Source organism: Giraffa tippelskirchi, chromosome 6 (genome assembly GCF_054371585.1).
Source record: "Giraffa tippelskirchi isolate mGirTip1 chromosome 6, T2T-mGirTip1v1.2.pri, whole genome shotgun sequence".
Taxonomy (NCBI): Eukaryota; Metazoa; Chordata; class Mammalia; order Artiodactyla; family Giraffidae; genus Giraffa; species Giraffa tippelskirchi.
Genome location: NC_137280.1, coordinates 82,472,647 through 82,486,405, shown reverse-complemented (window position 1 = coordinate 82,486,405; position 13,759 = coordinate 82,472,647). Strand labels below are relative to the sequence as shown.

The following is a 13,759-nucleotide window of genomic DNA, read 5'->3' as shown; positions in this document are numbered from 1 at the left end:
CAATCACAATGTTACAGTTGCAACAGCTCTGAGTGGCTGAAGAGGAAGAGAAACATAAGTAAAAAAACAAAATGAAAACAATGCTGGATTACTTATGCCTGACAGCTTCCACCCAGGCCCGGGGAGCAGTGGTGAGGAGACGGGAGGGTGGTCCTTTGTGTGATGGGTTCTTTACATCCACTCTGCTGACAGCAGCTGCCTGTGCTCCTTGGCCCCAGAGCAAGCCTGGCAGAGCTGGGACGTCTCGTTCCTCAGAGACAAAGTGAACCCTGAACCAACCAAAGTGAAGCACAGAGGTGCACTTGAGGCCAGCACAGGGGACAGTCACGGCTGGAGAAGACAGGGCAGGGCTCTGAGTGTGAACTGCCTGGGACGCCTGGCAGCTCTTTACGGGGCACTCCAAGATCCAAAGGTTTTTACACAAGCTGGCGCTCAAGCTAATTTGGAGGCACAGCCTGACCCACGCCAGAGTGTATGGCTGTTCCTGCTCCAAGGCTCAGGCACTGAACACAGGCTCTGCTTCAGGCCTTGTCGACACCACACACCCGAAACCCGAACCCGTCAGAGTCCTGTCACGCACCCAGCCCCACGGGTTTCAGGAAGGGGACTGGGCCAGTACTGGGTCTTCCCAGCTAAATTCAAAGATCTCCAAAAAGGGTTTATTAGTTCTCCTCAGGAGAGCACCTCCAGATACCAAGAAGGACGAGTGTTTCAAGGGAAGGACAAGGAGGGGAGTGTACTCCGAGGGTACACTTGGCCTCTGGAGCGTGCCGCTGGCAGGACTACCCAGACAGCGCACAGAGAACACGGAGGGGCACTGACATCATGACCCTGGAAGACGTGCTCACATCCCTGCCACAGGCCGGAGGAGCCGTTGGATGGAAACTCCTGGAACTTGTAGGTAGGGCTTCCGGGAACACTGGACAACATGGCTTACATGGAGGACGCCCTTCGTTTCAGGGTGATATGAACGATAAGCCTTGTGTTCAGAGTCAGGCCCCAGGCACCCAATCTTCCTGAATCCCACAAGATGTACAAGATAAAAAGGATTCCACTTAATAGGTAGCAGTCACCAGAAACTGCTCTTAATTCAACAAAAATACAAGCTGTGTACACTGTGTGTCAGGCACCAGGGCAGTCCTAGGACGTGGCTAGTTACAGACTCTGCGCTCACGGGAGGAGACAGATGGCAGAGGCCAGGAGCCACTGTGGAGGCAGTGAGAGCAGCAGACATGGAGGCAGGGCCTGTGGCCTGTGGGTGCAGGGTCCCCGCCCTGAGCCAGAACTGGGTGTGGAGGGGCAGCACGCGGCCTGGCTCTGGGTTACTGGGGTGCAACCCTCTCTCTGGACTTCACTCTGCTCATCTCTAAAATAGGAGTGACGTAAACATCTGCCTGGGGCCGCTGGAAGGTTGGGGCAATGATGCTGGAACTCGCTGTCTTGCTGTGGCCCACACTTCACCAGCGCCTTGGGTTTGTGCTCAGCCGTGTCTGACTCTTTGCGATCTGATGGATTGCAGCTGGCCAGGCTCTGTCCATGGGACTTTCAGGCAAGAATGCTGGAGTGGGTGGCCATTTCCTTCTCCAGGGGATCTTCCAGAGCCAGAGATCAAACTAGGGTTTCCTGCATTGGCAGACAGATTATTTTATCACTGAGCCACCTGGGTACTGGCCTTTAAATCCTCTGTGCAGGTTTAGTTTTAGTTTTTATCCTAAAGGCTTGTGGCAGACATTAGCCAGAGACAAATTTGGGTTAAATAAAAAAGCCGATGTGGGGCTGCTCTGGTGGTCTAGTGGTTAAAACTCGCCTTGCAATGCAACAGCCACTGGTTTGATCCACCCTAGTCCAGGAAGAACCTAAGTGCTGTGAAACAACGAAGCCCATGCACTACAACCACAAAGCCTGGGCGCTAGAGCCTGTGCTCCGCAACAAGAGAAGCCACTATAATGAGACGCCCGTGCACCGCAGTGCAGAGCAGCCCCTGCTCGCTGCAACCACAGAAGCCCTTGGGCAGCAAAGAAGACCCACCACAGCCAAAAAATAAAATCAATCAATCTTGAAAAAAAAAAGCTGATGTGCCATCTCCTGCTGTGAGCGCCCCAGGGGGCCCAACCCCCAGGATCGCTCATTGGGCAGAGGCCCATAGGAACCCAGTGCAGGATCAGGACACTCAGCAGTTTTCTTTGGGCCAGGACTTGGTCATTCCTGGTCAGGGGGCTGGGGAAAGCTCAGGCAGAACTGAGATCTTGCTTCTTTTCTTGGTGGTCCGTCCTAAGACGGGAAGGCCCATGGCCCGTGTGTTGGACACACAGTACTCCCATGACTGCACTTCTTACTGATACGAAAAGATGCCTGGCCACACTGAACCTGACATTTAGGCAGCTCTCGGCACTCCTGATGGCTTGTGTTTTTCGAGGTTGAACGGTGCTGCTCCATCCTGATGCCATGCCCCCAAATGTACCAGGCACCCTGATGTTTGAGCCAATCAGTGGAAAGGAAGCATGATTTTCTGAAAAAATGCCCAGATCTGATGCGTGACCTATACTGTAGGCCCCACAGCTGCCTTGGGACCCAGTCTGGGTGGGGTCAGGAGCCCTGAGTGTGACCCCTACAGCCTGGGAGGATGGGATAGGGCAATGGCGTGGGCTAAAATGGACACCTCAGCCAGTCCTGATGGCAGTAGGTGTCAAGCTGTTCTTTTTCTGCTGAAATGCTGAGTTTGAAGCAGACCGACAGCTGTCGTCACATCCGTACATACAGAATCAGATGAACCAAAGGAGACGTGCCCAGACAGCGCACCGCGGCACTCAGGAAGCAGTTTTCTGATCAGTCCCAGCACCTCGCTGATGGGGAAAGGTTGTCAAGAGCCACAGCTTCCTGAGATGACAGCTGATGAAACTATTTTTAAAGATTACTTATTATTGCCACTCAGTTCTTTACTTTGCATAGCTGAGTTGTCAATAAAAACCTCAAGGATCCACACATCCAAGGCGCTCTGATGACAGGGCCAACTGCTGGGGGCAGTGGGGAGCCCCCCAAAGGGGGGCTCCAGGGGCAGTTGGGAGCTGGCTGGGAGATGGCACCCCTCATAGAGAGGCGCCAACACTGCATGATTTTGATGAAGGTGATCAACATCACAGTCTCCGTGGTACTAAGGAGTATGTGACTGTACCAGGAGCTCCAGGCGCTGGACGCATGCACACCGGCGTGTCCCCTGAGGGCAGTGTCTTCCAGCCCACGGGATGGAACGCTGGGTTGGGCTGCCTTTTCAGTTGCAGGAATGCTGCTTATCTGGTTCACACAGAGCCCTGGAGGGAGGGGTTGAGAGCAAACTTGTTTATAAACCCCCCAAAAGCCCAACCTTTATTTACTGGAAGCCATAATATCTGTACCACATAATAAAAATAAGGAACACAAATAAAAACATACATAAATAAGGAACAGATAAGACAGACCACTAGACATTCAGATACCTGTGAGAAGTACCTGAGCAGGAGCTTAGGGGTGGGACATTATATAGGGCAAAGGCCTGTCTGCAGGGGAGGGCGACTTGGCTCTGGGCATTGGAGGCTGAGGAAGGTGAGGAGGGCATCCAGTAGGAGTTGGCGGGGGATCCAGGTCAGGGGCTGAGGTGGTGAAAAGGATCCATGTGGGGGAGGAGAAGGAGGGATACACATGAGAGGGGAGGGGATGACTGATTAAATCAATAAAGCACCAAGGATGACAGGAGCAGGGTTCTGACTGTCAGAGAAATGAGTTACCAATCTAGGGAGAGAGAAAGATAGAATGAACCCTGTGCTGCTGAACTGGGATTAAAGGTACTGAAATGAGCAAATCTCCTGGTGGTCCAGTAGTTAGGACTGCATGCTCCCACTGTAGGGGGCATGGGTTCACCCTTGGTTGGGGAACTAAGATTCTGCAAGCTGTACCACATGGCCAAAAAAACAAAGAGAGAGAGAGAGAAGAGTTAGAATAGTAACTGACTGTTTTAAATAATATTCCATGAATCATTAGTGATACAAAAACCAAAAATGAATAAATGGGAAATTTAATAAGGAGTAGTCTTAGAGTACCCCCGACAGAATGCTTATTACAAAGGGAAAAGGAGCAACTTTAGAAAGGAGAAGTATGGCAGACACCACCTTGCTTGAGTTATCAAAGTTAATGTCACCAAGAGGGGACAGAGCAAATGTGGGCACCACTGACCAGTCTTTGCGTGAGAAGAGGCATCGCTTCCTTTTGAGGATGTGTAGTAGAAGTCTAATCATGAGGAAACACCAGATAAGCCCAAATGAAGAGGGCTCGCCTGTGATCTTCCAGATGGTCAAGGTCATGAGAGTCAAGGAAAGACAGGGGTCTTATCACAGATGTTACAAGAGCAAAGAGATGTGACAACTAAAGGCAACATGAGACCTTGACTTTTTTTGTCCTTTTCTCTAAAAGACATCATTGGGACAACTGGCAGAGCCTGAATGAAATCTGAGGATTCCATGGTGGGTGACGTATCAGTGTTCCTCTTCTGACCATGATGGCTGTTCTGCGGATAAACAGGAGACTGTGCCCTGTTCATTGGAAGTGTGCTCAAGTGTGCAGGGGTCATGAGGCATCACGGCAGCAACTTGCCCTCCAATAGCGCAGGGAGAAAATTTATTTGTGCTATTCTTGGAACATTTACGTAAATCTGTGATTGTTTCAAAATAAAAAGTTAAACATGCATAAACAAACTTATCAGAACAAATGTAGACCACTCAAACTACAGTGGTTTTGTAAACCAAATGGAATGTAAGTTTTTGGGTTACAGAGTGCATAGGAGGTAAAATAATTAAAAAAGAAATACACCACAAGCTGGGCTTTCCATGTAGCGCTACTGGTAAAGAACCTACCTGCCAATGCAGGAGACATAAAAGGTATGGGTTTGATCCCTGCGTGAGGAAGATTCCCTAAAGGAGGGCATGGCAACCCACTCCAGTATTCTTGCCTGGAGAACTCCATGGACAGAGGAGCCTGGCAGTTACAGTCCACAGGGTTGCAAAGAGTCAGAAAGGATTGAAGCAACTTAGCACACACACTCATACCACAGGCTAGTTCTCATGAAAAGTCTCAGTTTAGGAAGATGAAAACGTGTTGGAGGTAGATGGTGGTGATGGTTGTACAACGACGTGAATGTACTTAATACCACTAAACTGTACACTTAAAAATGGTTGAAGGTAAATTTTATGTTATGTATATTTTATCACAATAAAAAATATTCAAACTGTGGGGGGAAAAAAGAATATTATGTTCTTACAGCATTTGGGTGAAACTTAAATAGGTTTAAAATTGAATTTCTCTTTCAGTCACCAGATAACTGCTGGAGGCCGGCACTGCACCCACAATCTTACATCTATGAACTCACACAGTCTTCAGTCATCATGAGCTAAGTGTTATCACTGTCCCCAATTCACAGAGAAGGACTAGGGACAGGAAAATTTTCAGTCACATGCCAGGGTGATGGAACCAGAAGCAAAAAGGAATTCAGACCATGTCACTGCTCTCTGCCACTGTCCATGTCAAGTATACATCAATCTTGCACCAAAACCATGTTGAGAAAGAAACATACTTTTGGACTTCCCTGGTGGATAGGAAACCACCCGCCAATGCAGGGGACATGGGTTCAATCCCCAGTCTAGGAAGCTCCCACAGGCCGCAGGGCAACTAAGCCCCTGCACCATCACTAATGAAGCCTGCATACTCTAGGGCCCACCAGCTGCAACTGTGGAAACCTGTGCATGCCTAGAGCCTGTGCACCGCAACGAAGAGCAGCCCCCACAAAGCAACGAAGACCCCAAAATAACTGAATTAATAAATAAAAAAAGAAACATACTTTTGCACCACATATGTACTTTCTACAAGCCCCAGTATAACTGAAGTGCTATGCTCTAAAGTGACACACAATGTTCAAATAACTGATCTCACTCTAAGAAATCAAGTGACAACCCTTCTATTGATGACTTTAGTTTTAAAGATATCTGCACCATATTTGCTGGCTTCTCTTATAAACCATCTTCAGGGGACTTCCCTGGTGGGCCAGTGGATAAGAATCCCCCTGCCAACACAGGGGACACAGGTTCGATCCCTGATTTGGGAAGATTCCACATGCCGTGGGGCAACTAAACCTGTGCGCCACAATTACTGAGCCCATGTTCCAGAGCCCACGAGCCATGACTGCTGAGCCCGTGTGCTGCAGCTACTGAAGCTCACATGCCTAGAGCCTGTGCTCTGCGACAAGAGACGCCCCCACAATGAGAAGCCCCCACAATGAGAAGCCCGTGCACCGCAAGGAAGAGTAGCCCCTGTTTGCTGCAACTAAAGAAGGCCTGTGAGCAACAACGAAGACCCAGTGCAATCAAAAATTAAAAACAAAACAAAACAAAAACCTTCAAATTGTTATTAACCTTGACCAAGTGATCAAGGTCAGAACTATCAGTGGTAGGATTTATTGACAGCACACACCTCAGACATGATGCACTAAGAAGTACACAACCTTGCTTCTGTGAGATTTCTGCCAAAGATGCACAACCTCAGTCTAATTATGCAGAAACAACGGACAAACCACACTGAAGGACTCTCTATAAACGACTGAGCAGTCCTCAGCAAAAGCATGAACGTCATGAATGAGGAATAACAATGGAGAAAACTTCACAGATCGGTGGTAACTAAGGAGACATGATGACTACAAGCAGTGTGGATCCTGAAGCAGAGAAAGGGCATCTGGGACCAAACCCAGGGAAATTCAAATAGGGCCTGTTGCTCAGTTACAGAGCATTGTACCAACGTCAGTTTCCTGGTTTTAATCACTGCACTATGGAAACAGTGACAGATTTTATTTTCTTGGGCTCCAAAATCACTGTGGACGGTGATTGCAGCCATGAAATTAAAGGACGCTTACTTCTTGGCAGAAAAGCTATGACAAACCTAGACACATATTAAAAAGCGGAGACATTACTTTGCTGACAAAGGCCTGTATAGTCAAAGCTATGGTTTTTCCAGTAGTCATGTACAGATGTGAAAGCTAGACAATAAAAAAGGCTGATCACCAAAGAATTGATGCCTTCAAACCGTGGTGCTAGAAATGACTTGAGAGTCCCCTGGACAGCAAGGAGATCAAGCCAGTTAATCCTAAAGGAAATCAAGCCTGAATTGGAAGGACTGATGCTGAAGCTTAAGCTCCAATACTTTGGCCACCTGATGTGAAGAGCTGACTCACTGGAAAAGACCCTGATGCTGGGAAAGGCGACAGAGGATGAGATGGTTAGATGGCATCACCGACCTAATGGACATGAGTTTGAGCAAACTCTGGGAGACAGTGAAGGACAGGGAAGCCTGCAGTGCTGCAGCCCATGGGATCGCAAAGAGTCGGACACGACTGAGTGACTGAACAACAACAATGGTTTTGAAGATGTTGCCACTAGAAGAAGCTGAGAGAAGAGTATATGAGAACGTTCTGTACTAGTTTTTCAACTTGCTACAAGTCTAAATTAATTCAAAATAATAAAGTTTTTTTTTAAACAAAAGAATTTCCATTGGCAGAAACTTCCATGGGGCTTACTTTGGATGCTTAAAACAAGCAAAACAAAATTATTCTACTTTCCGAATTCTATCATCTTAGATCCTTTTGTAAAACAATGGAATGCCACAATGCCTCTGAGGTCTTATACAAAGAATGCAGCTGCTTGTTACTCACTGGCAACAGTACTTCTCCGGTTACAAACTATGAAATAAATGAGTGTAATACACCAGAAAGCAGGGCTGTGACAAGTCAGGAGTGAATCATCTGAACCATTGCTGCCAGAGAGGGATGTGACGAGCAAGATGGCTCAGGATGCATGTTAGGACTGAGCCAGGACCAGAGGTATGAAGTGGTTGTGGTCCTGGATCCACACTGGAAGCACCTTCTCAACGTCCTACCTGTCTTTTCCTTGATCTCACAGAGCACACTGAAGAGAGCAGGCTTCATCCGATGGCAGTTCAGAGCATGCTTTCTGAAAGACAGGTGACAGAGGAGCATGTGAGAAGGTGAAGAGTCATTCTGGGCATGAGAGTAAAGATCCTCCACATTGAGTCTGCCAGTTCTGTTGAAATTTCCTATGAAAGGACAGAACCGTAGCATTTCAAATGAATTCAATTTGTACCAAATCCAAACAGTAATATTCAAATATTCAAAATATTTCTCCTTAAATACTGCACATTTAAATAACACAAATATGAAATTTCAAGGTCCAGTAATTTGAAAGCTGTTTACATGTTGCCCTATAGCAGCATTTCGGTGCATAAGTAAAACCCCAACTGAACTATCCCAGTGTCCTTCAATGTTAATTTAGCAGGACTGATGCTGAAGCTGAAGCTCTAATACTTTGGCCACCTGATGCAAACAGCTGACTCATCGGAAAAGACCCTGATGTTGGGAAAGATTGAAAGCAGGAGGAGAAGAGGGTGACAGAGAATGAGATGGTTGGATGGCATCACTGACTCTTGGGCAAACTCCGGGAGATGGCGAGGGATGGGGAGCCTGGCGTGCTGCAGTTCATGGGGTCACAAAGAGTCAGACACGACTGAGTGGCTGAAAAACAACAACTGAGCAGCTTCTAAGTGGCACACACTATTGCAGTGTCACAGAGCCACAGATGAGGTCCCTGGCAGTCAGGATGGAGACAATGAGATGCCGCACAAATACACACACACCATCAGCAGTGGCGGGCACTTTCCGGTGACTTAAACTAGAGGGACTAGAAGGCTGATTGGAGTTTGCATGTCTCTAAGGTGACCTCAAAGCTGAGATCAGAATGCCTAGAAGTCAGGTGAGAAGAGGTCCAAAGAGAGTAAATGTTTAGGCAGAGGAAACAGCCAGTGCCAAGGCCCCAGGTGTGGGGTTTCCCTGGTGGGCCAGTGTAAGAATCTGCCTTGCAAAGCCGGGGACACCGGTTCCATCCCTGGTTCAGGAAGCCCCCTCGTGCCTCGTGGCACCACAACTACTGAACCTGTGCTCTGGAGCCCACGTGCAGCAACTACTGACACCTACAGGCCCGAGAGCTTGTGCTCCCCAAGAGAAGACTCTGCAACGAGAAGTCCAAGTACTACAGCTAGAGAGTAGCCCCGGCTGTCCATAACTGGAGAAAGCCTGCGTGCAGCAACAAAGACACAGCACAGCCAGAAACAATAAAGAGCAGGCTTGAGACCGGGATGCTGTAGAATAAAGGGTGAGGGAGACGGCCGTATGGCTAAGTTAGAGAGGCAGACGGGACTGACCAGAGAGTCTTGTAAGTCAGGGGAGTGACTCTGGCCTCTGCTCACCTGTGATGGAAACTGTGGTTGGCAGAGGAATGGCCCCCAAAGATGCCTGTATGGTGATCCTCAGAACCACTTACAAGAGAAAAAGAACTCTCAGGAAGATTAACGACTTTGAAATGGAAGGATTAACTTGGATTACACAAATGGGCATAGTCTAATTCATGTGTCCTTTTTTTTTTTTTCTTCAAATTGAAGTACAATAGAAATGGCAATCCACCCCAGTATTCTTGCCTGGAAAATCCCATGGACAGAGGAACCCGGAGGGCTACAAGTCTATGGGGTTGCAAAGAGTTGGACACGACTGAGCACACACACACACATATACATAGCTGATTTACAACTAATCATGTGTTTTTAAAAGGGGACAAACTCTCCCAACTGTGGTGAGTGAAAGAGAGGCAATGACATAGGATCAGAGACACTGTGTCGTGGGCTTTGAAGATGGAGGGACTGTGAGTCAAGGAATGCAGGGGGCCTCCACAAGCTGGAAAAGGCAAGGAAGTGGACACTTTCCCAGAGCCTCCAGTAGGAATCCCCTGCTGACACCTTGATTTTAGCCCAACAAGAGCCATGTTGGACTTGGAACCTACAGAAATGGAAGATCATAAATTTGTGCTTTTTAAGCTACTATGTGGTCATTTGTCACAGCTGGCAATAGGAAACAAACACAGGGAGCAACAGGGGATTTTACAGGGTGGTTTTCATGTGATATGTACTGCACTTTTATTAGTGCTGATTTTTTTGAGATGTAATTCACACATCATAAAGTTTACCCTTAAGCGTATATATAATTCAGTGACTTTTAGCTAATTCATGACATGCAATTCTCACCACTACCTAATTCCAGGACACTTTCATCACCCCAAGGAGAAATCCTGTTCCCATTAGTAGTCATTCCACATTTCTCCTTCCTCCCACTCAGCAACTCCTGATCTGCTTTCACAGATTAGTCTGGACATTTCATATAAAAGGAAATCATACAGCACATGGTCTTTGGTGACATAGAGCACATTTTCAAAGTTCATCCAAGATATTGTGTATCAGTGCTTCCTTCCTCTTTATAGGCAACTAATACTCCATTGTTAGAACATATTTTGTTCATCTATTCATCAGTTGATGGACATTTGGGTTATTTCCACCTTTTGATTATTATTAATAATGCTGCTACGAACATGCACGTGTAAGTTTTTGTGTGACCACATGCCTAGGGAGAATGGTTGGATCATGCAGTAACTCTACGTTTAACTTTTTAAGGAAAGGGCAAACTTTTGCAGTGGCTGCACCATTTTCCTTTCCTATCAGCAGCTTAAGAGGGATTCAATTTCTCCACATCCTCAACACTTGTTACTTTTTTTTTTTTGAATTATAGCCACCGCTGTGGGTGTGAGGTGGTATCGCACTGTGGTTTGGATTTGCCTTTGTCTGATGGCTAACGACGTTGTCCATCTTTTCAAGTATTTATTGGTCACTGTTTTTTTGGTTGTACTGGGTCTTCATTGCTGAGTGCGGGCTTTCCCTAGCTACAGTGAGCAGGCTTCTTGTTGTGGTGGCTTCTTTCGAGGAGCACAGGGTCTAGGCGTGCGGGCTTCACTAGTTGCCGTGTGTGGCTCTAGGGTGTGTAGGCTCCAGTAGTGGTGGCACTGGGGCTCAGTAGCTGTGGCTCTCGGACTCTAGAGTGTGGACTCAGAAGTTGTGGCACACAGGCATAGTTGCTCCAAGGCTTATGGAATCTTCCTGGACCAGGGATCAAACCTGGGTCCCCCGCATGGGAAAGCGGATTCTTATCCACTGAGCCACCAGGGAAGTCCTATCAGCCTTCTTCCTTTTTTTTTTTCTTGTGTGTTTGGTCTTTTTATTTTTAATATTTATTGGAGTATAATTGATTTATGGGCTTCCCAGCTGGCTCAGTGGTAAAGAACTTGCCCGCCAATTTAGGAGACCATGGATTCAATCCCTGGGTTGGGAAGATCCTCTGGAGAAGGAAATGGCAACCACTCCAGTATTCTTGCCTGCCAAATCCCATGGACAGAGGAGTCTGGTGGGCTACAGTCCATGGAGTCACAAAAGAATCGGGCACAACTTAGCGACTAAACAACAACAACAACAAAGAGTTGGTTTACAATATTGTGTACTTTCCGGTGTACAGCAGGCCATTCTTTAGAAAAATGTCTATTCAAATCCTTTACTTATTTGACTGCACTGGATCTTAGTTGCAGCACTTGGGATCTCCGATGTGTCCTGCGGGATCTTTGTTGTGGCTCACAGACTCTGTCTTTTGCTGTGGCCTGCTGGCTCCAGAGTCCATAGGCTCAGTAGTTGCGGGGTGAGGCCTTAGTAGCTCTGTGGCAGGAGGGATCTTAGTTGCCCGACCAGGGATCAAACTCTAGTTCCCTGTATTGCAAGGCGGATTCTTAATCACTGGACCATCAGGGAAGTCCCCTTTGTTCCTTTGTAAATTAGGCTATTTTTTGTTGTTGAGTTGTACGAGTTCCTTACATATTCTGGATACTAGATGCTAATATGATTTTCAAACTTTTTTCTCCCATTCTATAAGCTGTCTTTTGACTTTCTTTATAGTGTCCTTTGAAGCAGAAAAGTTTTTCATTTTGATGAAATCAAACTTATCTATTTTTTTCTTCTGCTGCTTGTGCTTCAGGGTCATATCTAAGAAGCTGTTGAGACTGGAGGGCTTCGGGGGTTTGAGAGTTGAGCACAGTTGGGGGAGGGTCTGGAAAGGAGGGCTGTGTTTTGAGCAGGTTATACCTGAGATCCCTATAAGCTTCCCAAGAGGAGGAATCAGGTAGGCAGATAGCACACAGGCATGGACTCAAGGCTGGAGATAAACAGCATAAATGTTAGGAGAAACACTGACTGAAACTGCCCACCCTGGCCAGGCACCATAGTAACCATTTATGTGTTATTTTACGACAGGAGGTCCTGGTAAGAAATATGGAACTAACAAGCCACCACCAACGGAAAGAATATGGGAAAGGTCAAACGGAGACACCATATGTCCTACCAACCTCCCAGAATCCTCCTCGCTGGAATCCATCCTGGCTGAGTGATGCGTGCACCACCAGGAAGGACTCTGAGTCAGAATGATTGGCCAGAGACAGCCTGGGAACTAATCCCACCACCATAAAACCTGAGACTGTGAGCCATGTGGCAGAGCGGTCCTCCTGGTTTCCCTTACCCTCCCTCTCTCCGCCCAGGCGCCCCTTCCCAATGAAGTCTCTTGTTCTGTCAGCTCGTGTGTCTTCTTGGACAATTCATTTCTGAGTGTTAGACAAGAGCCCACTTTCTGGCCCTGGAAGGGGTCCACCCCACCTTCCTGCAATGTAATGACAGAGCCCTGGGCATAGAGATGGCACTTTTAAGTCACAAGACTTGAGGGAATCACCACAGGAGAATGTACATGGAGAGGGCCCCAGGCCCCAGGCTCAGCCATCTGGCCTTGGAGAGGCCAAGCAGATGAGAAACTCCTGCAGAGGAGACTGGGGCCCAAACTGCCAGTGGGGAGGAACCAAGGACGGTTTCAAAGAGAGAAGCGTAATCTGTGAGAAATGCTTCTGAGAGGTGAAGCAGGAGAAGAGACCTTGGATTTAGCAACATGGAGGTCACTGGTCACTGACTCAGCAGAGGGAGGAGAAGGTTGGGAGAGGGTGGGTAGGGGTGGGAGAGGAAGTGGAAGTAGAAACCGCAAACTGACACCATCACAAAAAACAGCAAAGAAACGCAGCACATGTTAAAAGACAGGGTGTATATTAGTCATGTTGAAAATTTTTCTTATTTTATTTATTTAAAAAAAATGTATTCCTTCATTCATTCATTTGGCTGCACCGGTCTTAGTTGTGGCATGTTCTGTCTTTTATGATGCTTTGACTTTGACGTCCTGGGGCAGGGAGAGACCGACTTTTCTAGGGCTAGCTAAATCCACACATAACAACTTGTCTGAGAGTGTGTCTTTCATATGCAAACTCAAATCCAAGGCCCATACTCTTAACTACTGCTCTAACTCTCAGCACCAGTCAAGATGCCCCTAGCCCTAAATCACCCCAGGTGCCAGCTACCAGATGAGGAGAGAGGAACTGCTGAAATTATTGAAACTATCCAATCCCAAACTTGCTCAGTTGTCTACCCAGCCTCACTGTTTCCTTCTCACACGGGCATGCTAAGCCGCTTCTGTCATGTCTGACTCTTTGCGACCCTATGGACTATAGCCTGCCAGGCTCCTCTGTCCATGAGATTCTCCAGGCAAGGATACTGAAGTGGGTTGCCATTTCTTCCTCCAGGGGATCTTCCTGACCCAGGGATTGAACCTAAGTCTCTTATGTCTCCTGCATTGGCAGGCAGGTTCTTTACCACTAGCACCACTTCATGAAAATTGCAATAAAGGCTCCAGGCCATGCTTTCTCCTCACTTCTGCCCATAT

The 13,759-nt window shown here is 47.4% G+C and overlaps 1 protein-coding gene across 8 annotated transcripts in view; it reads right to left on the bottom strand.

Annotated features, from left to right (window-relative positions):
• PBX4 (PBX homeobox 4) overlaps positions 1 to 13,759 on the bottom strand; it is a 52,775-nt gene that overhangs the window by 23,447 nt on the left and 15,569 nt on the right. For 6 of the 8 annotated variants that reach the window (XM_081496084.1, XM_081496086.1, XM_081496088.1 and 3 more), the window contains exon 2: positions 7,948 to 8,021. The exons of 1 other annotated variant lie outside the window; for it this stretch is intronic. In XM_081496084.1, coding sequence (XP_081352210.1) covers positions 7,948 to 8,021 — 74 coding nt within the window. Of the gene's footprint in view, positions 1 to 7,947; positions 8,125 to 13,759 lie in introns of all 8 variants that reach the window. One more of the 8 variants, XM_081496087.1, reaches the window with a different exon arrangement.